General features: G+C 37.0%; 1 protein-coding gene across 1 annotated transcript; it reads left to right on the top strand.

The window, feature by feature from the left end:
- Nucleotides 1–656: 656 nt before the first annotated feature.
- capn1 (calpain 1) lies at nucleotides 657–27,104 on the top strand. Its single transcript, XM_058783267.1, is given in 23 exon segments — nucleotides 657–869; nucleotides 6,376–6,832; nucleotides 7,760–7,829; nucleotides 9,732–9,850; nucleotides 13,684–13,747; nucleotides 13,750–13,816; nucleotides 13,899–14,067; nucleotides 15,385–15,468; nucleotides 15,732–15,817; nucleotides 15,928–16,002; nucleotides 16,435–16,595; nucleotides 17,757–17,917; nucleotides 18,011–18,022; nucleotides 19,277–19,488; nucleotides 23,039–23,078; nucleotides 23,290–23,355; nucleotides 23,443–23,500; nucleotides 23,926–23,990; nucleotides 24,214–24,282; nucleotides 24,949–25,027; nucleotides 25,109–25,225; nucleotides 26,010–26,068; nucleotides 26,278–27,104. Coding segments are annotated over 22 exon segments (2,112 nt in total). The 5' UTR covers nucleotides 657–869; nucleotides 6,376–6,580; the 3' UTR covers nucleotides 26,305–27,104.
- Nucleotides 27,105–27,314: the final 210 nt, after the last annotated feature.

Here is a 27,314-nt window from a genome sequence, read left to right on the forward strand (position 1 = left end):
AAAGTTTTAGTAATTTTGTTGTGTGATTTTATCATTTGTATTAGTTTTTCATATATATGTTTTTATATTATATATATATATATATATATATATATATATATATATATATATATAATTTTATTATTAGGCTATCAGTTTTAGCTTTAATTTGGTACATCAAGGTAAACTGAATTAAACAGAAAAAAAAAGTTTCCTTGGTAACGTTAACTAGCTGAAATAATTATTTTATATATCTATTTTTTTTTTTTTACATATATCTTAATCTTTAAGTTAAGTTAAAGTTTAACCATGAAACGTGCACTTGTATTATGATATTCACGAGAAATATTTAGCTTCTCGCCTGGGCAAATGGTTTTATTATGGGATGCGTTTGTCATGTTATGCCTCAAGGTGGCGGTCTTTCTAACAACAGCTCCTTAGATCATAGAGTAAACTGTGTGAAAAAAAATCTTATAGTTATCTTATAGTTTATTTATTGGTTATACATTTTACATTGTTAAAACTAATATTATATTACATTAAAATATAATATTATATTTATATTATGTTTTCTTGTTTTATGATATCCTGTTTGCTTAGGGTTTTCGTTGTGTTGCGTCGCGTCGAACGCGTAACCGCGCTCTCTGATTGGTCCACTGGATGCTACATCACGCTTCCAACCCCAATTCCGAGACGCGTCGCGTTTGTCACGCATTGCGCTGACGCGCCCCGGATCCGCTGGGCGTTTGTGCCGCTGGCGGGGTGAAATCCGCAGCAAGACGTTAAACTACACGAACTCCAGATGTTCGGAGGATCGAACAATAGTCAGAACCTCTGGATTATATAATCTTTGCTCACACTCGGAAGTGCACTGCAAATCAAGACACGAGGTAAGTCTGAACGCTTTGGACTTTTCTGCATCCGTGCGAACGACACTTTGTTTAACTTTTCTACTTTCACTCCTGTGTTGTTGACCACAAATACTTTTCACGTAAAGGTTGTGTTATAGAATAACTGTTCATCAGGCAAATGTCTTAACATCTTTTAGAGTTTAAAACATCAAAAGGTGTGTGAACTTCCTTGTTTTGCAGGTTCTTTAAACTGGCCATTATTAGCTCTCATATTTTTTGCATGCATGCATTGCTGTTATAATCGGGTAAATCACCCAGATGTGTGTGAATGCATGCAACTGAATCAGTTTCTAAGAGCTGATATTCTGTTTACATCTAGATTGAATTCACATTGACTTCTCCATAGCATCTGAATAGTCTGAGGCTGAATGCATGCATGCATGGCTATTAAAAGCCCTTTAAACACACACATGAACGAATGATCAGCTCAGCTGTTGTGGTCAGGGTGGGTTTACTGAATGACACAGGAAGTGATGAAAGCAAGGGCCGTTTCACCATATAACCCGATTATTTTCTATCTAAAATCCACACCCAGGCCGCTTTGGTAGCACCAAGGAAAAACTGGTAGTGTTACTTCAACTTAACGTTTTAGATGCCACAGACTCCCAAATATGATCATCTTTGCGAGAGGAACCACCATCCTACAATTTAAAAAGCATCTTTTTTTTTTTTTTTTTTTTATACCAAATTTTTACTGTGAAAAATGTATGTTTTAAATATGTTTAAGATATTATTTGGAAAGTAATTAGTTACATAATTATAACACTGTATTTGTAAGTTTATTTTTAATTATTTACTCATTTATTACTTAAATTAAAATAAATATAAAAAAAATCAATTTAAATATTTATTTAATATGAATTTTTTTATTTATTTATTTAAAAAAAAAAAGAATTTACCTACTTTTTTTATTATTTATTTTTATATTTTGTTTCCACTGACCCCCCCCTAGTGGCCCCCAGTTTGAAAACCCCTGGACCCTTCGGTTTCCTTTTGGCTGTTGTATTATATGCTGCTTTGTATTTAAATCACATCACACATAGGATGTAACCTGAGACTGTGCTGCACACAGAAGTGTTGTTCTGCCACTGTTAACATGTGATCGTATTACAGCAGAGACTAAAGCAGCATTTCTCTGGGTGTAAGCACCGCAATTTACATTTGGAAGAGTGGACATGTGCCATGCCTTGCAGGAATCAAACCGCAGAGGGAAGAGTGTCATTGTATGTATATAATAATGAGAAGTGCAGTGATTGTTGGGTGTTGTCTGTGAATTCTCTGAGTGACAGTCAGCCACGCCCAGAAATACAGGAAAATCCTACCTGTAGGCTACAGTGACCTGAGCTCACGAAGAAACCTCTGCTGTTTGCTCGCATTCGGAAAGAGTAGAGTTAGTAGTTGCAAATTGTTAATTGTTGCTTACCTTTGATCAAGGTTTAATTTAATTGTATAAGTTTCTGCACCATTAATTGCACCAAATGGAATTGAATTGCAAAATTATTTTTGACTATATACACACACGCACATAGAAATGCTATGTTTCTATTCTATTCTATTCAACTCCCATTATATAATATAGTTGGTGTTCTGGTATCGGTTTGAGGTCTTGTGGAACACATTTTCCCTCAAACAATTTCTCTGTAATCTTTTTCTCAGTATGTGAACATCTCGAGTCTCTCTCTCTGATTGGTCGACAGCATCTGTTGATAGACTGAGGTTTCATGATGTGTCTTTACTTGTTTTTCATTAGTCATCTCTCATCAGCCCATCTTTCACCAGAGAGCTATGAAACTGGTGTTCACACCCACCAGAGACAAATTCAATATTTATTTTGGTGTTTTTGTGAGCTTCTGTCTGATAGAGTCAGGCCTGAGTGCCCTCACCAGCAGAAACGGATGTTAACATGAACATATATTTTAATGAGGGTGGATTTGTGGGGTTAATGTGAGAGTGAAGCTCATGAAAACTGTCAAGAAACACCCAGGACTGCATTTTCTAAAAGCATTGCAAGTATCATAGAAAGCAAAAATCTCTACGGTCTACTTACGCTTATGATGTTTTTGGGAAACGCAACTCTGGATATTAATATAAAATATTTTCTCTCTTTCTCTTTTCCATTGTGTCATTATTTCTGTGCAAATTAAGTACACTGAAGAAAAAAAAAACAGTGTAGAAACAATATTCACTCAGAAATTGCTAGTAAAATGGAAAGGAACACAAAAAATAAATGTGCAATTTTCTATATACTGTGGGGGAAAAAATGATTTGATCCCCTGCTGATTTTGTATGTTTGCCCACTGACAAAGAAATTATCCATCTGTAATTTTAATGGTAGGTTTATTTTAACAGTGAGAGACAGAATAACAACAAAAAAATCCAGAAAAATGCATTTCAAAAAAGTTATAAATTGAGTCAAATAAGTATTTGATCTCCTATCAATCAGCAAGGTTTCTGGCTCTCAGGTGTCTTTTATACAGGCAAGGAGCAGCCCAGAACTACACGGGAGGATCTTGTCAATGATCTCAAGGCAGCTGGGACCATAGTCACCAAGAAAACAATTAGTAACACACTACACCGTGAAGGACTGAAATCCTGCAGCGCCCGCAAGGTCCCCTGCTCAAGAAAGCACATGTACAGGCCGTCTGAAGTTTGCCAATGATTCAGGGGAGAACTGGGTGAAAGTGTTGTGGCCAGATGAGACCAAAATCCAGCTCTTTGGCATCAATTAAACTCGCTGTGTTTGGAAGAGGAGGAATACTGCCTATGACCCCAAGAACATGGAGGTGGAAACATTATGCTTCGGGGGTGTTTTACTGCTAAGGGGACAGGACGACTGCACCGCATCAAAGGGACGATGGACGGGGCCATGTACCATCAGGGCCAGGGCATTAAAGCCAGCCAGGGCATTGAAAATGGGTCGTGGATGGGTATTCCAGCATGACAAGGACCCAAAACACACAGCCAAGGCAACAAAAGACTGGCTCAAGAAGAAGCACATTAAGGTCCTGGAGTGGCCGTAGCCAGTCTCCAGACCTCAATCCCATAGAAAATCTGTGGAGGGAGCTGAAGGTTCGAGTTGCCAAATGTAAGCCTAGAAACCTTAATGACTTGGAGAGGATCTGCAAAGAGGAGTGGGACAAAATCCCTCCTGAGATGTGTGCAAACCTGGTGACCAACTACAAGAAACATCTGACCTCTGTGATTGCCAACAAGGGTTTCTGCACCAAGTACTAAGTCACGTTTTGCGAAGGGGTCAAATACTTATTTGACTCTTTTGTTGTTATTCTGTCTCTCACTGTTCAAATAAATCTACCATTCAAATTATAGACTGATCATTTCTTTGTCATTGGGCGAACGTACAAAATCAGCAGGGGATCAAATAATTTTTGTATATAGTATACTGTATATAGAGCACAGTAATGAGAATTTGAGTATTTAATTGAGAAATAATTATTTGGGAATTTAAATAAAATTTAAATAAATAAACTTTTTTTTTTTTTTTTTTGGAGGAAAATATAATCTGGGCCTTTCTGCATGAGAATATATTTCATATGCATTACTGTAACTATTCATGTTATTTATGAGTCCTCTGTAAAGCACCGCGCTCATTTAATCTGCTGGATGTTTTGTGGGAGATGGCTGGAGGTTTGCCAGGAGCGTCTGACATCGATTCTCATCCTGAGACGAGCAGGAGACGTTCAGAAAGAGCTGGTGTGCACAAAACAATGTACGAAATGAAAACAAAGAAACTCACCAGAAAATCATTGCTGAAGACCTGAAGCAACATTTAAAAAGATCTCCTGTCTTTTAGCTCGGATGCATTCATGCTAAGTCACTCTTCAAGCCCTGAACGCTCTGTTTGTCCTGCTGGCAAACATCCACACATGCTTCTGCAGTTTAATACAGTCTTGGCAGCACGTCTGTGTCTTTCCATGAATCTCACGCACCACACCCTTCCACTGCTCTACTTTCTCTCATTTGTTTGAAAGACACTCATGTCAGTGTGTTCACAAACACATTTCCCTGAAAACTACAACAGATGACATGAGTACGATGAGCCGACAGCATTTAAATCAAACTAATAACATGTAGTTTAGAATTAAAGAAAGTTTTACTGAGCTTCAGCCCTACACAGGGCACAGACTAGGCTAATGTTTGTTTGTAGTTTAACAAACAATGATTGTGTGAATCAGAACGGTGAGTAAGCTGTACTTAGTTCCTCAGGTTTACCGCAGTGTGAGAAGTAGAGGAGGGGGAAGGTACATTAGACCAGTTTAACAAGCTCTTAGGAGGGAAAGGGAGGTTGTTCATTCACTCTATTGGATGCATACTTGTAGGATGAAGTGGAGTTTGTTTCTTCATCGGATTTGGAGAAATTTAGCTTTCCATCACTTGCTCACCAACGGATCCTCTGCATTAAATGGGTGCCGTCAGAATGAGAGTCCAAACAGCTGATAAAAACATCACAATAACCCACAGCACTCCAGTCCATCAGTTAATGCCTTGTGAATACAAAAGCTGTGTGTTTGTAAGAAACAAATCCATCATTAAGATGTTTTAGGTTGTGACAGCAGATCTCAGCCTTTGTTTGAAATGAATGCGAGTTTATTCTGCTTTCAGAGGCATGCCAGAATTCTCGTATTTAAGCACTGTGTAGTCAAAGTGTCCTTTGGGAATCTTTCTTAGGTTGAAATTGTGAAAATAAAACTCTATTTGAAAGCATAGTTCACAGAAAAATGAAAACTCTATCATTATTTACTCACCCTCAAGTTGTTCTAAACCTGTGGTAGTTTCTTTCTTCTCCTGAACACAAAAGATGATATTTTAAAGAATGTTAGTAACCAAACAGCCGACGGTAGCCATTGACTTCTATTGTATTTTAATCATGAAATATGGGGATCAGTTTGACCTGAAAACATCATAATCATAATAGAAAAATTGTACCCATTTCACAACACATCGTGTTGACACTTTGCAGGCATATTCATGAACTGAAATGAGAAAAAGTCACCAAAATTAAAAAAAAAAAACAGTTTTTCCAACAACTTAAAAATCAAGGTGGGTCAAATGGACTCATCTTAAGGGTTAAGTCCTGACTTTCAAGGTATAAAACATGTCAAATAAAGTATAATGCTGGAAAAGAATTGATATTGAACATATTATAAATGCATATGTTTGCTGTATTATTTAGTTTGTGTGCATTTTGTGCCCTGCCAATTAAGAATAGTGATGAAACTTGCCAGAACATTTGACTCATTAAGCTGTTGACCGATCACTTTCTGTGAGTGCACAATAATGATAAAATACAGCATCAAATACTAAACTAAACATAACCTTTCCTCTTTATATTGTTGCATTAATGCCAAAGTTCTTCTTGTCCTAGTCAGACAGCAAAAACAATGAAAAGAAATGTGAAATTGTTTATACAACAAGGTTATTTTATAATAATGAAATTCATTTAAAGACTCTTTCTTCTCTTTTCCAGGTCTTCTGAACCAGATCTTTATCAGCAGCTGATTAAATAAATGACATCCAGCTTCATCTTCCCCACTGATTCAGAATTAACATATTCTTTCTACTCCTCATTTCCTGTGTTGTGATTGGCTCGTCTATTCCCCTTCCTCCGATCTCATTGGCTATCTGGGATTACGTCATCTGTTAGTGCTGGTCCCAGTAAAGCGGGTGAAAACATGGAGCCCATTTACGCCACAGGGATGGCTGCGAAGCTGCGGAGTCAGTGGGACCGGGATGCGGGTTTGGGTCAGAACCACAATGCTGTGAAGTTCCTGGGGCAGGATTACAACTCACTGAAGGCCCACTGCCAACAGACCAGGACCCTGTTTGAAGACCCTCTGTTCCCAACCAGCGCTTCTTCACTGGGATTCAATGAGCTGGGTCCACGATCCTCCAAGACGCATGGTGTGCGGTGGATGAGACCGACGGTGAGCTGACCGCAAGGGTCGTGAGGGTCAGATGGGTTTGTCTTGCATTTGTTTAGCAAATACTACTTCCTTTATACTTCATCACTGCTTGCTGGTCCTTTTCTCTTCCATTTGCTGTATTTTATAGGAATAGTTCACCCAAAAATGAAAACGTACGCACCCTCAGGCCATCCAAGATGTAGATGAGTTTGTTTCTTCACCAGATTTGGAGAAATGTAGCATTACATCACTTGCTCAGCAACGGATCCTCTGCAGTCAATGGGTGTTTGGACTCTCATTCTGATGGCACCCATTCACTGCAGAGCATCCACTGCTGAGCAAGTGATGTAATGCTACATTTCTCCAAATCTGTTCTGATGAAGAAACACCGTCAGGCCATCCAAGATGTAGATGAGTTTGTGTAAATTTTAATTTTTGGGTGAGCTATTTCTTTACTTACACTTCACCTCGGTCATCACATATGTTCACACATTCCCTAGTTTAACCTTTTGCTCTGCTTTTTACACTCTCTGAACACATTTGTAAGTACTTCTGCATGTGACAGGTCACCTCTACAGTCAACATCCTGCAGGATTTCATAGCTTCTAGTCAGTACATTAATGCATGGCTTTATATAACCACGTCTCTCATGCTTGTTGCTATGGGATGCTCAAGAGCCGAAATGAGTTGTCAGGAAAAATGGCTACTCATTATACATTCATTTATCCGTCCTGCCTTTATAAACTAGACATGACTTTGAATATGAATGACATACTCTGCCGCACGTGCTCGTCACCGACAAACATGTAGTTGTTGAAAGCAGACCTGTTTGTGTGTGTGTGTGTGTGTGTGTGTGTGTGTGTGTGTATTTGAATGAGAGTCACAGTGCTGTGCATCATTTCTTTCTGAAAATGCAAATCCAATTTAGCATCACACGTGTGTTTGCAGGAAATTTGTATGCGCCCCCAGTTCATCATGGATGGAGCGACTCGTACTGACATCTGTCAGGGAGCACTGGGTGAGTCTGCGTCATCATCAGGGACGAGGACTTTACCTCAAACAACCCTGATTTTACCACACTACAACCTCAACTAGCTGTTCGTTTACTAGACCTGTGAACAACAGACTGTCACACAGATTTCACTTTCACTATCATTCAAAAGGTGGGGTTGGGAAGAATTTATTTATTTTTTTTTAAGTTTCTGAAATACGTTTTTTATTCTCATCAAGGCTGCATTTACTTGATCAAAAATACAGTCAAACAGTAATATTGTGAAATATTATTACAGTTTAAAATAACTCTTTCTTTGTGAACATATGTAATTTATTTCTGTGATCAAAGCTGATTTTCAGCATTATTGCTCCAGTCTTCAGTGTCCCATGATTCTTCAGAAATCACTCTAATATGCTGATTTGGTGATCAAGAAACATTTCTGATTATTATAAAATGTTGAAAACAGTTGTGCTGCATCATATTTTTGAGAAAACTGATACATTTTTCTTTTATGAAAGTTCAAAAGAGTTTCTTTACTGCCACTTTTGATCAATTTAATGCATTCTTTAATTTCTTCAAAAATTACTTTTGAACAGTAGAGTGTATATAAAATACATTTCATAGTCAATATTTTAACTTTGCAAAAAAAAAAAAAAAAGTAAAATAAGTGCATTGCAATAAACTAAATGAAATAAAGTTAATGCTTTAAAACACTTAGAAACTGGGTTGTAAAAATAAAGTGTGCCATCTGGTGTGTGGTGTATTTCAAGACACATTGAAGAGGAAAGCTATTGTAAAGTACAATGAAGTTTACTTTAAACACAGCACCTCGTTCATAATTAAAGCTCTGACTCATTAAATAAAGAGCTGCTGTCTCACAGCGAGCCGCTAATGCATTATGATGACATCATAAAAGGGTACAGCGTTTAAACATGTAAAACCGCGAGGAAGCGCCGTGATTGGTCAGGATGTGTGTGGCGGCCCAGTGACTGCTGTTGTGCTTTCACAAGCTTTAGTAAACACGGAAACAGAATGACTGACTCTCTCTCTTTTGTGTCAGGTTTGTTTGGGTCTGATGGCTATTTTAAGTTATTTACACATTCTCTGTGATGTAATGCATCAGATCATCTTCCAACAGCAGATGTGTCATGTTAAAAGAATCCCAGAGACTGTGGCATGGAGATGTAAAAATGAATAGATACAGAGAGGAATGATGGATAGGTGTTTAATACACTAAAAACCATTTGTTGGTAGACTCATGGATAGTTAGACACAATTTACTACACATTTATACAACATAAAGAGCTACTGTACGTTTAACTTTTAACAATTGTACTGAAATGAAACAGATGTTTACTTATAATATATGTTTAGTATCCTAGTTCATTTTAAATTGATTTGTTTAAATACACTTAAGTGTGTGTAAGTATATATGATATATATATATATATATATATATATTTTGTATATATTCAATTCAAGTTTATTTGTGCTTTTCATGATACAAATCGTTGCAAAGTAGCTTTACAGAAAATTACGGTTTTAAGATAGATAGATATTCACACACAAAGAAAAACTTTTTTTTTTAAATGTAAAAAATCATAATAAAAAGTGTAATTGTACACTTATTTTAAATTATAATAATTCACAATATTACTGTTTGTACTGATTTTTAAATCAATTAAAATTTAAAAATGCTTTTTAGGTAGTTAAAATTTCTATAGTTTTCTACACATTTATTACAGCATAAAGAATTATTTAACTTTTACAATTATTTGTACTGAAATAAAACAACAACAAATCCCTCTATCTTTCATGGTGGGCCACACCACCACAGACACTGATATATTGAATCATTATTTTGGCATCACATCTCGTCTGCTCTAAATCTCATCTGTTGGGTTATCTGTGGTCTGTTTTTCTCAGGTGACTGCTGGTTGCTGGCGGCCATCGCGTCTCTGACTCTAAACGACGACCTCCTGCACCGCGTGGTGCCACACGGCCAGAGCTTTGACGGCGGATACGCGGGAGTATTTCACTTTCAGGTGCGTCAGTGTGACAAACGCTAGAACATGAGCACAGATCTAGGTCTGACAGTGAGAGAGTATAGCTTTATGCTACACTTGTAAAAATAAAGCTTTCAAAAGGGGTTTTTGCAGTAATGCTATAAAGAACCATTTTTGGTTCCCCAAAGAACCTTTCAGTGAACAGTTCCAAAAAGAACCTTTTTTTTTTTTTTTTTTAATTGGTGCATTTTAAAAATCTAAAGAACTTTTTCCCAGTATAAAGAAGCTTGGAAAGATTCCATGGATGTTAAAGGTTCTTCATGGAACCATCGATTCCAATAAACTACAGAAGCTTTATATTTAAGACTGTTAAGATGCAGTTGTTTCTGTGTGATTTCACCAGCACTCATTTGTAGCTGTAAACTATCCATGAACTTTGCTCCGTAAACACTCTAGCATGAGCAGTGGTGTGAGAGTATTATAAAATAATGAAGCGCTGCTTGGAAACAGTGTAAGACAGTCTGATCAATCTTGTGTGTGTGTGTGTGTGTGTGTGTGTGTGTCAGTAGTGAATTATTGTGCTGATGTGTGGGTTTCTGACTCAGTGGGGTGAGGGGGAGGGCAGAGCTGCTCACTGCTGTTCAAACAACCTCAATGAAGTGGCAGAGAGGATTATGGGTAATGAGGTGACATAGCATGCCAAGAATCCTTTCACAATTTGTACAGACGGCAAATGACAACACAATACATTTTTTCATTCTCATTTGAGAAATACCATGGCGCTGAATGATTAAAATATTCATGTGTATTAGTATTTCCATATTATGTTGAATGAATATCATGGTATGTGTCCAAAATGCATATTTATTTGTACTTTTTTATTTTATTTGGTAATTCTGTGTAGAATAATAAAAAGAAAGCAATGCAGTCAGAAAGATGCACAAAAGTTAATCAAGACCCTGAACTGCTAAATATGTCATCAACACAAACATAGATGCTCTAAATACAGACGTGCTTCATGCATGGATGAGCCTGTGAACAAAAACACAGGATTCAAATGTGTTCACTAATGCATCACACACACACACACCCCCACACACGTTTACTTGGCTATCTAAATGGGGACATTCCATAGGCGTAATGGATTTTATACTGTACTTACTGTATGTGCTATTGCCCTACACCAATCCTACACCTAAACCTACCCCTTACAGGACACTTTCTGCATTTTTACAATTTCAAAAAACCTTTGTTTACTTTATTTTTAAACTGGTTTTACAAATGAGGATGTCCCCAAAGAGAGGTTTTTGGAGATTTTGTCAGTTTTAGCTCACTTTTGGGTACAAATTTGTCCCCAAAATATGGTTAAGTAGGTACACACACACACACTTACACTTGTGTGTTTGCTGCTAGTTCTGTTTGGCTCATCTGGGACTCATTTAGATTAAATTGGAAGCAGAAATGTCCTGAGTGTGTAAAAAACCTAATTATGAGAGAGAGTGTAAATCACTGAGGGCCGCAGGGAGAGACCTTCACAGACTGGAGAAATGCTACAGTGCATTTTAAACTATTTACCAGTGAATCTCACATGTCTGGGTCATATTTAACTCTGAAATCGTAAAAGAAATTAATGCTGTTATATGACTATTTAGATGTTTTACATTGTGATATGTACTTTCATGACAATTGCATTTTTATAACTTATACGAAAACATCAAATTCATGCTATCTTGTTGTATGAATGATAATATTTTGTCACAATAGTAAAATATATTCTTTATGCAAAATGTACATTTATACATGTTATATTTAATTTGTATAATCTTTCTTCTTTATAATAAACAGTATAATGTAATTTTTGTTCAAGTTTTTTAGTTTAGGTTTTTCCTCCAGTATTTTATTGTATCTTTTTTTTTTTTTTTGGCTTGTTTTAAATTGCTGAAAATTATTTTTTAACTAGTTGTAGTTAACGGTAACACTGTGAGATGATAATGTTTTTGTCATCTTTATTAGTTTAAAAAAGATGTATAATAATATATAATATCTTATTATAAATATTCTAAATAGAATAGTTTGGAGATTTATGTTGTGGTGAAAAATGATCCAGAAATGTTCTTGACAGGCTGTGTGACTTAATCTAGCCTCTGTATTATATAAATCAAATATCCTGGGAAGAAATTCCTCGGAGATGTGCAGCGTGATTGATGATTTCATTGACGTCTCTCAAATCCATCTTAAGCCTTATTTTAATGGCTCTTTACAGAAGTGCACATATAGGATGAGGGTGTGTATGTAGGGTGTGTGTGTGTTATTTATGGTGGATAATGTGTACAGAAATCTGCAAGTACAGGCAATTCCTACTGCACCAATAATTCCTGTAATATATATTTAATGAGGGTTCACTAACAGTAATGCTGCAGTCACATCATCTCATCATAGTTACCATAATTGCAAGATGACAACTAAGAGATTGCGCTCCGTGATCCTCCTCAGAAAGTTTCTGCTTACAGGTTTGGAAGTTATAATTACATGTGTGTGGAAGCCAATTTGTTCAGACTCTTCTGTATTTCTTCTCTTTATGTCTTTCTGATAAACCCAGGAAGCTTTTCACCACTAATGCAGCTAAACAAAGGAGAGGATGCACATTATCTGTGTAGTTAATGCTTTATCTGTGCATTTTACCATATATGTGCAGCCACCTTTAGAGCGCTACAGGTTTGCATCACCCTGGTTCCCTTAAAAACAGATTTTTCCATTTGCTTTTGAATAACTGCAAAATAAACTGTCAAAAATACACTATGCTTATACATTCCGTTCATCATGATAATCTTCACAAATAACCACAACGTTTATGAAATTTAAAGACTAAATATAACCAGCAGAAATAAAGAACAAAGCATGTGCTATAAATGACATCTACGTCACTACCATTAAGCTTTTGGAACCAGAAGATGCAACTGTTTTTGGTCGAACGGTTTTGGCCCTGCAGCACATGCATGCATGCTATTCCTAAGAATCGTACAAAGTATCTTTAACGTAGCAGATTGGGGTTAAATGATCAGTTATTGTAGAATATCTCCATGCTAATTGATATAAGCGTTATCGTAATCTACAAATGTGATTATTGACTGATTACAGAGCAGAAAGACTGCTGTGTTTGTGAGATATGCTGTTTGTGTGTGTGTGTGTGTGTGTGTGTGTATGCCACCTGCTGGACATACAGTCTTAAAAAAATAAACATTTCAAAAGATGGTTTTCGCAGTGATGCCATGGAACAACCATAAAACCGTTCAGTGAACGGTTAAAAGAACCATTTTTTTAAATTATTGTTATTATTTTGTTTTGTTTTATTAGGGTTGATGGTTCCATGAAGAACTTTTAACTTTTTCCCTGCAAACGTTTTATTTCAGAAGAGGATGTTTATAGTAGAGGTCCTTTAGATTATTAAAATGTTCTTTAAAGAACTGTGCACTGAAAGTGGTATTGCTTTGAAAGCCCTTTTTTTGGAACTGTTATTTTTTAGAATGTGTGAAGAACATTTTAAAAATCTAAATAAAATTTCTCCGCTATAAAGAACCTTTTGGGCAATTGAAAGGTTCTGCACTCTTAAACATGACGGTTCATTACTGGTTCCATGATGAACCTTTAACATTCACACTAAGATAAAAATGGTTATTTTAAGAACTGTTCACTTAAAGGTTCTTTGGAGAACCAAAAATTATTCTTCAGTGGCATCACTGCAAAAATCCTCTTTTGCAACCTTTATTTTCTAGAGTGTGTGGTTGTTTTTTTTTGTGGATCCATCAATGCCAGTAAAGAAGCTTAATGTTTTTTCAGGAGTGTATCTTGAATCTCTCTCTCTCTCTCTGTAGTTCTGGCAGTTCGGTGAGTGGCTGGATGTGGTGATTGATGACCGGTTGCCCGTGAAGGACGGGAAGCTGTTGTTGTTCACTCGGCGGAGGGTGGAGAGTTCTGGAGCGCTCTGCTGGAGAAGGCCTACGCCAAGTACGATCATCCTCAACTGCACATGTGAATCAAATACAGGTTATCTGCACTTCTTTAGTCTATTTATTGCCTTGTTTGTCAGGCTGAACGGCTGTTATGAGGCTCTGTCGGGTGGCAGCACGTCTGAGGGCTTTGAGGATTTCACAGGAGGAGTCACAGAGATGTACGAGTTAAAGAAAGCACCCGCCGATCTCTTCAGCATCATCGGCCGCGCCATCGAGAGAGGATCGCTGCTGGGCTGCTCTATAGACGTGAGCGCCGATTCTCGCTTTTCACACTGCTGAACTCAAGGTTACAGGTGGAGACGTTTGAAGGTGGATTAGTTAGCATTTAACCTTTAAATTATGATTTGAAGCCTGCAGCACAAAATGTGTGTTATGCCCAACACTGAGGTGCTAGAATATTCTTCAACAGACAACCAATTAGAAGCAGCTGTATTTGGTTTCTGAGGAAAACAGTCAAAATTTGGTGCAGTAATGATAAGCATGCTGTTTTTTTTTTTACTTTGTTTTTGCAGAATTACATGGACAAACTGTTAACAGATCACCTGTTTGATGTGTATAATAGTCCAATAGTGGTATAAGCAAATTAATTCTAAAAAAACTAAATACCTATAAATGATGATGCCCACACTGTTTAAAAAAATAAATAAATAAATTGAGCCAACTTAAAATTAAGGCAACCAGCTTCAGCAGATTTTTGAGTTTGCTCAACTTATTTTTGTGGGAGATTCTCAATTTTTGTTGTTGTATAAACTTAAAACGACAAGTTGAGAAAACTCAAAAATCTGCTGAAGCTGGTTGCCTTAATTTTAAGTTGGCTCAACTTTAAAAAAAAAAAAAAATTTTTTTATACAGTGCAGGGTTTGGAATGAGGTGTGAAAACATTGTTCTGTTCCTCATTGACTTTTCTTTGAATGTATTTTTGTAGTAAAAGATTAGGCACATTTTAACAATCAAGCAAATGTTGTAAGGATCGGTGTTATTTTTAGTATAATTAATTTTTAAAATGTACCGTTTGAATTAGCTTTTGTTTGTGTATTTTCAGTTTTCATTTTAGTTTCATTCAGTAATTTTATGTGCTTTTGTCTTTTTAAAAGTTTTATTTGATTTGGTTTATTTAGGTGCAAAGGCAGCATTTCCTTTTTTTCTCTACATTTATCAGTTTCTTTTAATTTAAAAGTTTTAATCTAATATTTAATATTATCAATAGATGATAATCGATGTTATATAGTATTATCAATATTATCAAAGATGACTTCTAGTTTTAATTTTAGTTTATTTTTTTTATATTTCTAGTTGGCTTTAATTTTACTTCATTTAGTTTTGGTAATTTTAGTGCTTCAACTTAAACCCAAGTTAATTGCCAAGGCAACGTTTATAATTTTTGTTTAGCATGTAATATTTATATTTTATCTCAGCTTTACTTCAATTATTTAAATTATTTTCTGTAGTTGTAGTTAACAATAAGGATGATTGTTTTGCTCATATTAGTTATTAACCTGTTTGTATTGGTGACGTTGATCAATATCAGTGTCTGACTGCATTATGCATCTTTTTGTCCTCAAGATCACTAGTAAGTTTGACATGGAGGCAGTGACCTTCAAGAAGCTGGTCAAAGGTCATGCGTACTCAGTGACCGGAGTGGAAGAGGTGAGCCAGAGACTCAAACACAAAGACATACTAAAACACTTACTATACACATCTATAGCAGGTTCTAGATGCAGCATGTCTTTCTTTGAAAGTTCCCAGGGAATATATGAATGACCTAGATGTATGTTAATGTAATATGAAATCAAAATCGACTTGATTTATTTAATAGATGTTTCTGGTCTTAGTGTGTGTGTTTAATCAATGCAAGTTATTCCAAAGGGAAATGTCTTTGTAATCAGAAATATTAATGATCTGTTGATCAGGTGGTGTACAGGGGAAACATGACTAAGCTGGTGCGCATCAGGAACCCGTGGGGTGAAGTGGAGTGGACGGGAGCCTGGAGTGATGAGTGAGAATCACACCAGTGTGCTGATTGATGCTTCATTCTTACGGTGTCGCGGATGTTGTGATGACTGTTCTGATGTGTACGTGTGTGTGTGTGTGTGTGTGTGTGTTCAGCTCTCGGGAATGGGACAATGTGGACTGCTCTATCCGGGGCAGATTACAGAACCGCAGCGAGGACGGAGAGTTCTGGTGAGTGAGATAACCACCTAACAACCACACAGAACACCCTATCAACAACCTATAAATGCCCTGCAAACCATCCAGAGCATAGCAACATCCTAGAAACCACCTAGCACACCATACCACACAGAACACTACAACAACGACCTATAAATAACCTGTAAACTGTTCAGAACACCCTAGCAACCACACAAAACCCCTAGAAACAATCTATACCTAATAAACCATTCAGAACATAGCAACATCCTAGAAACTGCCTAACAACCTATAAATGCCCTGCAAACCATCCAGAGCATAGCAACATCCTAGAAACCACCTACCAATCACCCATCACACCACAGTAACGACCTATAAATGTCCTGTAAACAGTTCAGAACACCTAAGCAACCTTATAATTTGCCAGCACCGCTCAGGGGGTCACCGGGTCTCTCTCTCTGTCAGGATGTCGTTCAGTGATTTCCTGCGTGAGTTCACTCGGTTGGAGATCTGTAACCTGACGGCAGACGCGCTCCAGGCGAGTCAGGTGAAGAAGTGGAGCACGTCGCTCTATCAGGGCGAGTGGAGGAGAGGAAGTACGGCCGGCGGATGCAGGAACTACCCAGGTACAGCAAAGGAAGGGGGACAGAGAACAGTCAGTGTAGGGATGGGTATTGTTTACATTTTATCGATACTATTTGGTGCAAAAAGATATGATGTGAAAAGTTATTTTAACACTGCTGAACTGTAGCAACTGTATTAAATTTCTTCAGTCAAGAGTAGTGGGTTATTTTTCTCTTTGTGTTTTATTTTATTAACATTAAATGAATAGTTCACCCAAAAATGAAAATCGTGTAATCATTGTACTCCCTCTCAAGTTGTTTTAAACCTGAATGCGTTTCTTTCTTCTGTTGAACATAAGTTATTTTGAAGAATGTGGGAAACCAAACAGCTGCTGGTCGCCAGTGACTTCCTTAGTATTTTTTGCTACCATCAAATTCCGTGTGGACCAGCAACTGTTTGGTTACATTCTTCAAAATATCTTCTTTTGTGTTCAGCACAAGAAAGAAATTAATACAGGTTTGGGACAACATGTGAGTGAGTAAATAATGACAGAAATTAAATTTTAGGGTGAACTATCCCTTTAATGACAATCGGCAGTATGTTTACTGTCCCTTTAAAGACCTGCACATGTCTAATATACAGGCACACATCCGTTTCTCTCAGCTGTTTACTTTCATTTTAGACATAACCAACTGAGTCTATATATAAAGCTTGTGTGTTTTGACAGTATTAGCGCAAAAGATAACATTAGTTCAGTAATCAGGCGCTGTTTAACTGGCGCTGATACTACGATATTTCTTTAAAAGCAGATCGTGGAGACATTTATCATCCACGATCAAAAATCGTAATATCGCGCACCCCTAAAGTACGTAAGCCCACACTTTCGAATGTTTCACTCTTGCCGCGAATGACCGATTGCACGCAAACACACACCGCACACGCGCATGGAGATCACACACGTCGAACAAACGACGGCCACATCATTCAATGAAGGAAAATGACAAGCAGCAGCTTCTAATTTTCCATTAACATTGAAGTATACAGAGATAAAACAACATAAGTATCGATAACCGTATTGTTTGTGCTGAAGCTTATCGGTAGTCCGGTATTGACCCAGTTACGTACCGGTCCAAAAAAATACCGGTTCTCGGTACCCATCCCTAGGTCAGTGGCAGCAAAACCGCCAAATCCTTATCTGCCTGTTTTTTTCCCATAAACTACAGCCACATTCTGGATCAACCCTCAGTTCAAGGTGACCCTGAAACACCCAGATTCTCCCGGCCAATCAGATTGCAGCTTCCTGGTGGCGCTGATGCAGAAGGACCGCAGGAAGAAGCGGAGAGAAGGACAGGACATGGAGACCATCGGATTCGCCATTTATGAGGTCAGAGCAGACCTCTTCCGTTTAACTCATCTAAAGTTCCTGTGTTTTTGACTCCTTTTCTGATTGGTTGCTTTTTCACCTTTATTTTTGCAGGTGCCAAGAGAGGTACGGTGAGAGCCACCCGGGGCCTTTTAAATCAAGTGCCATTTATTTAAATATACGCATATGTGCTTTATAAAGTACAGATTTTTTCAAACAGGCTTGTGAGATGATTCAGACATTTGAAGGCCATTACATACTGTAGAAGAGAGTCAAATCTTGAGAAGCTTGAATTATTTAACTAATAATTGCATAAATTGTTCATATTTATACTCACGGGAGAAAAAAAATTCTGCCTAATTTGTAGCATGCACACACATAGGTAATTATTTGTAACCCCATTATTTGTAATGACTATGGAGTATTCTAAATGAGTGACAGCATGCCCAGTGTTAGTAATTTGCATAAGACACGCCCACACCATCTCCATATAAGGTCCTTCATAGCAACAACCTATAAACGCCTTATAAACCATTCAGAACACTTTAGCAACTATATAGCAATGCTCTAGCAATCACACAGAACACCCTAGAAACAATCTATAAAAGCTCTATAAACTGTTCAGAACACCTTGGCAACCACATAGCAATACCCTAGAAACCACCTACAAATCACATAGAACACACTAGAAAAGACTTATAAATGGCGTATAAACTGTTCATAACAACTTAGCAACCACATATCCACGCCCTGGCACCCATGACAACAAGTTCTGCACTGACAAATAATGTGGAGTACCACATAGCAGCACCTTAGAAACCACCTAACAACCACAACAGAACACCAAAGCAACAATCTATAAATGGCCTAAAAGCTGTTCATAACACCTTAGCGACCACATAGCAACACCCTGGCAACAACCTATAAATGACCTTTAAACTGTTTAAAACTTATTAGCAACTACATAGCAACACCCTGGCAACCCATAATAAGAAACTTTGCACTGGCAAATGGAAACTACCATAGAAACCACCTAGGAACTTTAGCAACACCCTAGAAACCGGCTTGAAACCTTAGCAACGCCCTAGAAACCACCTATAAACAACACAGAAGACCCTAGAAACTATAATGTCCTATAAACTGTTAAACACCTTAGCAACCACACACAATACCATAGCAACAACTTATAAATCAGAACACCTTAGCAACCACATATCATTCCCTGGCAACAAATTTTACTCTGGCAAATACCACTCACTGTTTTGTAAATTGAGAATAGATTTTAACATTAATGTTATTGATGAATTGTGCTCATGAATGTGGTTGTACACAGATTTCAAAGCGGACGTCACTGAGTTAACTCTGTGTGTTTGTACTCAGTTTGTGGGGAAGTCAGGTGTTCATCTGAAGCGGGATTTCTTCCTGTCTCACGCGTCCAGCGCTCGCTCGGAGCTCTTCATTAACCTGCGGGAGGTGAGCTCACGCTTCCGGCTGCCCGCCGGCGAGTACATCATCGTACCCTCCACATTCGAGCCGCAGAAAGAGGCCGACTTCACGCTCAGAGTTTTCTCAGAGAAACCCGCCAACTCAGAGTAAGTTGGGATGCACCGACCGATCCAGCTGTTAGGATTAAACATGAGCTTTCTCAACAGGCTCCAAAATGTACAGGATGGTAACAGGAGGTCATGAATAATTTTCATTGACTATGCACATATATTTTGCACAATTTCCTCAAAATACAGTCAGGTCCATAAATATTGGGACATCGACACCATTCTAACATTTTTGGCTCTATACACCACCACAATGGATTTCAAATGAAACAAGATGTGCTTTAACTGCAGACTGTCAGCTTTAATTTGAGGGTATTTACATCCAAATCAGGTGAACGGTGTAGGAATTACAACAGTTTGCATATGTGCCTCCCACTTGTTAAGGGACCAAAAGTAATGGGACAATTGGCTTCTCAGCTGTTCCACGGCCAGGTGTGTGTTATTCCCTCATTATCCCAATTACAATGAGCAGATAAAAGGTCCAGAGTTCATTTCAAGTGTGCTATTTGCATTTGGAATCTGTCAACTGTCGAGATGAGATCCAAAGAGCTGTCACTATCAGTGAAGCAAGCCATCATTAGGCTGAAAAAACAAAACAAACCCATCAGAGAGATAGCAAAAACATTAGGCGTGCCCAAAACAACTGTTTGGAACATTCTTAAAAAGAAGGAACGCACCGGTGAGCGCAGCAACACCAAAAGACCCGGAAGACCACGGAAAACAACTGTGGTGGATGACCGAAGAATTCTTTCCCTGGTGAAGAAAACACCCTTCACAACAGTTGGCCAGATCAAGAACACTCTCCAGGAGGTAGGTGTATGTGTGTCAAAGTCAACAATCAAGAGAAGACTTCACCAGAGTGAATACAGAGGGTTCACCACAAGATGTAAACCATTGGTGAGGAAGGCCAGATTAGAGTTTGCCAAACGACATCTAAAAAAGCCTTCACAGTTCTGGAACAACATCCTATGGACAGATGAGACCAAGATCAACTTGTACCAGAGTGATGGGAAGAGAAGAGTATGGAGAAGCAAAGGAACTGCTCATGATCCTAAGCATACCACCTCATCAGTGAAGATGGTGGTGGTAGTGTCATGGCGTGGGCATGTATGGCTGCCAGTGGAACTGGTTCTCTTGTATTTATTGATGATGTGACTGCTGACAAAAGCAGCAGGATGAATTCTGAAGTGTTTCGGGCAATATTATCTGCTCATATTCAGCCAAATGCTTCAGAACTCATTGGACGGCGCTTCACAGTGCAGATGGACAATGACCCAAAGCATACTGCAAAAGCAACCAAAAGCCCTATTCGGACGGGACTAGTTTTCTAAACTACGTTTGAGTTTCGATTCTTATCACCTGACGTCTGCTATTTTCATGTACCAATTCGGACGGGACTAACATCTCTGTGTTTATTACAGAGGTGGGAGGGTCTGTTTTGTACATCTGGGCGTTTCAGAGATCACGCGCTCTGTATGCGTGCATTGCGTGTCATTCGGATTGATTACCATTAGTATAACAGTTTTACTACAAATACCATGGTGAAGTATAACAAAACCATGTTAATGTGTGGTTGCTTTAGCTTTACTTTAGTTATTTATTTGTAATAAACCCGTGTTTAATTTTCATAAAGGTGCATATGTAATTAAAACATTAATTGAGTGCAGAAATGAACACGAGTAATTTTACCTGACGCAGATATTACAATAGCCAGTCTGAATGGTTTACGTGATCTGATTCTTGATTTTATTATTGTTTTGAATTTATTTACTTATTTTTTCCTTGCCGGGAGGCAAATATATCAAACATGAGCGCGGTAAGAGCGTCTACGGTAATTCACGTTGGCCAAAACACACAAGGAAATGCGTTGTTAAAAAAAACAGAAGGGAAAATAGACAAAACAGAAGGGAAAATGCCCCAAGAACAAGCAGGAACTGAAGACGGTTGCAGTAGAGGCCTGGCAGAGCATCACCAGGGATGAAACCCAGCGTCTGGTGATGTCTATGCATTCCAGACCTCAGGCTGTAATTGACTGCAAAGGATTTGCAACCAAGTATTAAAAAGTGAAAGTTTGATTTATGATTATTATTCTGTCCCATTACTTTTGGTCCCTTAACAAGTGGGAGGCACATATGCAAACTGTTGTAATTCCTACACCGTTCACCTGATTTGGATCAAATTAAAGCTGACAGTCTGCAGTTAAAGCACATCTTGTTCGTGTCATTTGAAATCCATTGTGGTGGTGTGTAGAGCCAAAAATGATAGAATTGTGTCGATGTCCCAATATTTATGGACCTGACTGTATATACACTTCATCCTGTATGCATATTGCACATACATTCTAGAGTTGCAAAAGTAATCTTTTAAAAATTAATTGCGCTTTTTGTTGTTGTTGTTGTTGTTGAGGAAAGATTCCCAATAGTGGCATTTATTTAACAGACTATTTTGTATCTCATTGGAATTGCCCATGCTGCTTATATTTGGGGCAAAAAAGACTATTGACCTTACTCAGCAAATTAAACTATTATTTTCCAATTCCTAAAAGAGTTATTGGTCAGCTGATTAGTATCTCTTTTCTATTGTTTTATTTACTCACAAAACAAAACAAAAACAAGAACAACTTTACTAACTTTGGTGCTGCTGAGAATTAACTTGTGTACTGCACATGCTAATGGTGAATGTAAATGTAAATTTTATTTTAAATATTTTTTAGAATATATACATTTTATCCTAATGAAAACTGTATTTTGCAGTTTTAACTGTTTCAGCAAAGGTGCAAAAATTTAATGCAAAAATAAATTAATAAAATTAATAACAACCACCACCTTTTGGCTTCCTTACAAAATTTAAATTGACCATTTGTGACCCTGGACCACAAAACCAGTCTTAAGTCGCTGGGGTATATTTGTAGCAATAGCCAAAAATACGTTGTATGGGTCAAAATTATCAATTTTTATTTTATGCCAAAAATCATTACGATATTAAGTAAAGATCATGTTCCATGAAGATATTTTGTAAATTTCTTACCATAAATATCAACGCTTCATTTTTGATTAGTAATATGCATTGCTAAACATTTCATTTGGACAATTTTAAAGGCAATTTTCTCAATATTTTGATTTTTTTGCACCCTCAGATTCCAGATATTCAAATAGTTGTATCTTGGCCAAATATTGTCAGATCCTAACAAACCATACATCAATGGAAAGCTTATTTATTCAGTGCATAATGTATAAATCTCAATTTCGAGAAAATTGACACTTAAGACTGGTTTTGTGGTCCATGGTCACATTTGAATTGCATTAACTCAACTAAACCAAACCACTAAAGTAAACCATTATTTTGCCATTATTTTCCAGCTGATTTCATTATCTCTTTTCTTTCATTTCATTTACTTAGTATAAAAAAAAATATATAATATTTAGAATTGATGCTGCTGAGCATTAATTCTGGACCTTGTTAATGAAATAGTGCCACTATAGAGCTTGTTCTAATGCTGAAGCACTCACCTTTGATAGCAGTTCTGTTCATCCAGTGAACGCAAAGATTATTCTCTGGCTCATATTGTAATTCTCTTTGTGTCCTTCAGAGAAATGGATGATAAAGTCATGGCTGATATTCCAGAGGAGGTGAGATGATCAGATCGAGACTCATTTCTATAGTTCAGCAAGAAAAGAGCGACTGCACTATACTACAAATATATATTCTCAGTTAAAGGGAGTGGTTTCTGATGGTTCAGTGATGTTGTGAACAGGAGTTTATTTTATCATGCAAGACTAAAATGTATACAAGTATACATTTGTTTATGTACAAGTATATTCTCTCTCTCGATTGCTTTAGCAACATCTGGATGAGAGTCAGATTGACGCGGGGTTCAAGAGTCTCTTCAGACAGCTGGCTGGAGCGGTGAGAGACTGATGAACCACTGCTGTGTGCAGACATTAAATATTACAATGCATTTATATGTTAATCATGTGAGAATGTGTTTTCTAGGACATGGAGATCAGCACGACGGAGCTGCAGACCATCCTGAACAGAATCATCTCTAAACGTGAGATCTTCATGATTCAGTAGCTCTGTTTCAAACCCTAGTGAGCCGCGTCACTCTCTACACAGGCAGCTCACTTCTAAGACAACATCCTACTAGTTAAATCCTGCAGAATCTATGCTATATGTGCTTCTGCAGAAGCCTCGCTCTTGCTACGCTGTCAAATTATTTGTTTATTTGCATCTGAATATTTAGCATTAAACTTAAAATATCTTTATCATTGTACATATTGACTAGAAGTCATACTTTTATAGTTTAGATTCAATTATGTCACAATGTTTCATGGGATGAGAACTTTTGAACTATTAAGCTGTAGAGTTTGCACAAAAACTGTTGCCTTTAAAATGAAGTGTCAGACAGATCGCACTTCAAGAAAAGAAAGCGATTTATTCTGAGAACTCATCTCTGTTGTGTGTATTCATGCACAGATAAAGATTTAAAGACGGACGGGTTTGGGAAGGAGTCGTGCCGAAGCATGATCAACCTCATGGACGTATCCTTTCCCCACAATCAGCTTTAAAAAGAAATATTCAGTCTGATAATGCAGACATCACTTAATGTAAACCATCTGGCAAATATTGGTTACGGAGGGTTTTTCGTAACCAATTCTTTTTTTTTTTGTCACCAAAATCTGCGCTGCATGTTCACATCAAACATCTCACCGTTCAGACTGTATTTCTGTTCGCCGTGCTCTGGTTTCCTTGACATGTTTGCAGACGGACGGCAGTGGGAAGCTCGGACTCACAGAGTTTCACGTGTTGTGGGAAAAGATTAAACGCTACCTGGTGAGATATTATATTCAAGATGGGTCATAACAGAGCTCATTTACATATAGAAGTATTAAAAGTACAGCAGAAAAAGCAGCATGCTTATTTCAGACGGTCCGAGAGAAGGTGAGGAGTTGTTATAAACAACCAGTGTTAGTAAAAGTAAAACCATAAAAAAAAAAAAATTACTTGAAACTTTAACTGGAATAAACTAAGTTAGAGCATTTTATTTTAGCTAGTTAATGACAATTCATAACTATATAGGCAATTTAAAAAAAAAATTAAATTACTACATTTTCAAAAGAACTAAAACTATCTAAAAGTGAAAGCATCGTATCATTCAAAATATGAATAAAAACTATAATAGTATCTCAATAAAACTAAAATAGCAATGTGAACAACTCAGTTACAGTTTTTGGTGCGGGAAAGCTTGGCTAAAATTATAAAATGAAGAATATGTAAAATAAAGTAGAGAAATCATCATGAAATCAGAAGTTGCATGTAATTGTATTGCCACATTATGATTCATTTTGCCTGAAGCAACTAAATGAACAGACACACGTGACATTAAAGATTACAAATATTTTTTAATTAAAAAAAATAAATGGATAAATTGTGTGCAGTCCATGGTTTGAAGACGATGCATGAAGAAATGAATGATTTATGATATGCGTATGTTTACAGCAAATCTTCAGAGACCATGACGTGGATAAATCAGGCACCATGAGCTCTTATGAGATGAGAAGAGCTCTGGAAGCAGCAGGTACACGGTCTGAAAACTCTTATTTGGTCTGTTTTGTTTAATCTCTGTGTCGTGACTCTCCGTTCGTCCCTTTTTCTCCAGGCTATAAACTGAACAATCATTTATTCCAGCTGATCATCCTTCGGTACACAGAGGAAGATCTGTCTGTGGATTTCGATAACTTTGTCACCTGTTTAGTGCGTCTGGAGACCATGTTCAGTGAGTCAATGTCATGGCCATAGTATTTAAGAAATGTAGCAATTTTTCATTTTAAATATTAAACTTGTACTTTTTGTAATTTAATATTGCACAAAGATGATATATACTATATTTTTTGAAAAGTATACACTACCATTCAAAGGTTTAGGGTCACGAATATATATATAAATGTACTTTTATTGAGCAAGGATGCATTAAATTGATAAAAAGTGACAGTAAAAACATGTTACAAAAGATTTCCATTTCAAATAAATGCTGTTCCTTTGAACTTTGTTTATAAAAGAATCTCTATTCATAAAAGAATGTTTTCAACATCGATAATAGTCATAAATGTTTCTCAAGCAGCAAATCAGCATATTAAGAATGATTTCTGATGGATCATGTGACACTGAAGACTGGAGTAATGATGCTGAAAATTAAGTTTTGATCATAGGAATATTACATTTTAAAAGATATTGGCATAGAAAACAATTGTTTTAAATTATATCATTTCACAATATTATGGTTTTTAATGTATTTTTGATCAAATAAATGCAGACTTCTTTCAAAAACATGTAAAAAAGACCCCAAACGTTTGAACTGAAGTGAATAGAGAATTCATGTAATTGGGTATTTTTCTGTTACTGAGAGAAAAGTTGGACATAGATCCATTTCTGCATTAAGTGCATTGCTGTAACACAAGATTACAAGAATATGAACATGCACAATCTTTTTACAAGTACAGTAATTCTGATCTGACATGAGCTGTCAGGACAATCGGACTGAAACGTGCGTGTTTTTACAGAGACTTTCAAGACGCTGGACACAGACGCTGATGGATTCATATCGCTCACGTTCTTTCAGGTTTCACTTCAGTTCACTTACATGAACATTTCAGCACTCACACACACTCACACAACATGTTCTGAGATGGATTTGTCATGTTTGGTAAACCTCTGCACATGTGAATAAGATGTCTGGTTCAAAGACTGTTTGCAGTGTGTCAGTCAAGCAGTTGTATTCTATAATGATCTGTCTGGTCTAATGCACTCTGATGTCTCTCTGTGTTGCAGTGGATTTCTCTGACCATGTTTGCCTGAAATGGACACAGATTTTTGCTGTTCGTCTGCACTGAGACTGTCTTCTCTTCTGTAGTCCTGCCCTGTGAAGAGTGCCTTATTTCTACGGGATAAACAGCCTTAATAATGCAACCCTGTTTACATAGTCTACAGGAAAAACACTGTGCCAAACGCATTTCTAAAGCCAAAAGAAAAACATTTCCAGCATGTTTATCATTATTTCTGGATCGAGCTGCATGTATTTCTCCAGAAGACACTTGTTCACACTTTCTGTGCCAAATGAATCATTGCCAATTTCAATCTTTCTGAATTTTTATCGCTATTTTATGATCATGAGCTGCATATCTTTCAGTGATTATCATATCTGAATGTTGTTCATATAAAGGCCGCTGTATTAGAAATGCATGTGCTGATGATACGGTAGATCGAACCCAGCTTTACTTACTGAAGGGGATTTGGTTTGGATGCATGCAGCTGTTTTATGGGATAAACTGTCTAAGATGTACTGAAAAACCAAAGAATCTTTCAACAAGCGTAAAGGGACATACACTTTTTAAAAGTGCCATATGCATTCCTTTAGTTCTGTTTTTATGAACAATGCAAAACATCCATTTAATACAATCTAACAGAACTGGGAACAGATTGAATCTGATTTTCATACATCGAACCAAGACGGCACTTTTCTTTTAATAGAAAGATGTATATGAAAAGGTGGAGGATGTTCTTTTTTCCAATGCCAAACAACATGTTTTTTTTTTTTTTTTCTATGATGTTGATTAATTTGTGGGTTTTCAATAAACTTTCTTTAAAAGTAGAATGTTTTTTGGGTTCAAGGTCTTGTCAGTATGGCTTTTACCTTCTTAAGTGAGCAAATATCTGTAATAATGTAAGTTGATAGCCTATCAGCATTGTCAAGAATATTAATTATTGTACAGCTATGCATGCAGCTTTACAACCTAATTAATTTATAGTTTACATTGAATATTTATAATTTAAAAAAAAAATCTTGGGTGACTATTTAACTGTAAAAA

The sequence above is a fragment of the Onychostoma macrolepis genome, chromosome 07 (assembly GCF_012432095.1).
Source record: "Onychostoma macrolepis isolate SWU-2019 chromosome 07, ASM1243209v1, whole genome shotgun sequence".
Lineage (NCBI taxonomy): Eukaryota > Metazoa > Chordata > Actinopteri > Cypriniformes > Cyprinidae > Onychostoma > Onychostoma macrolepis.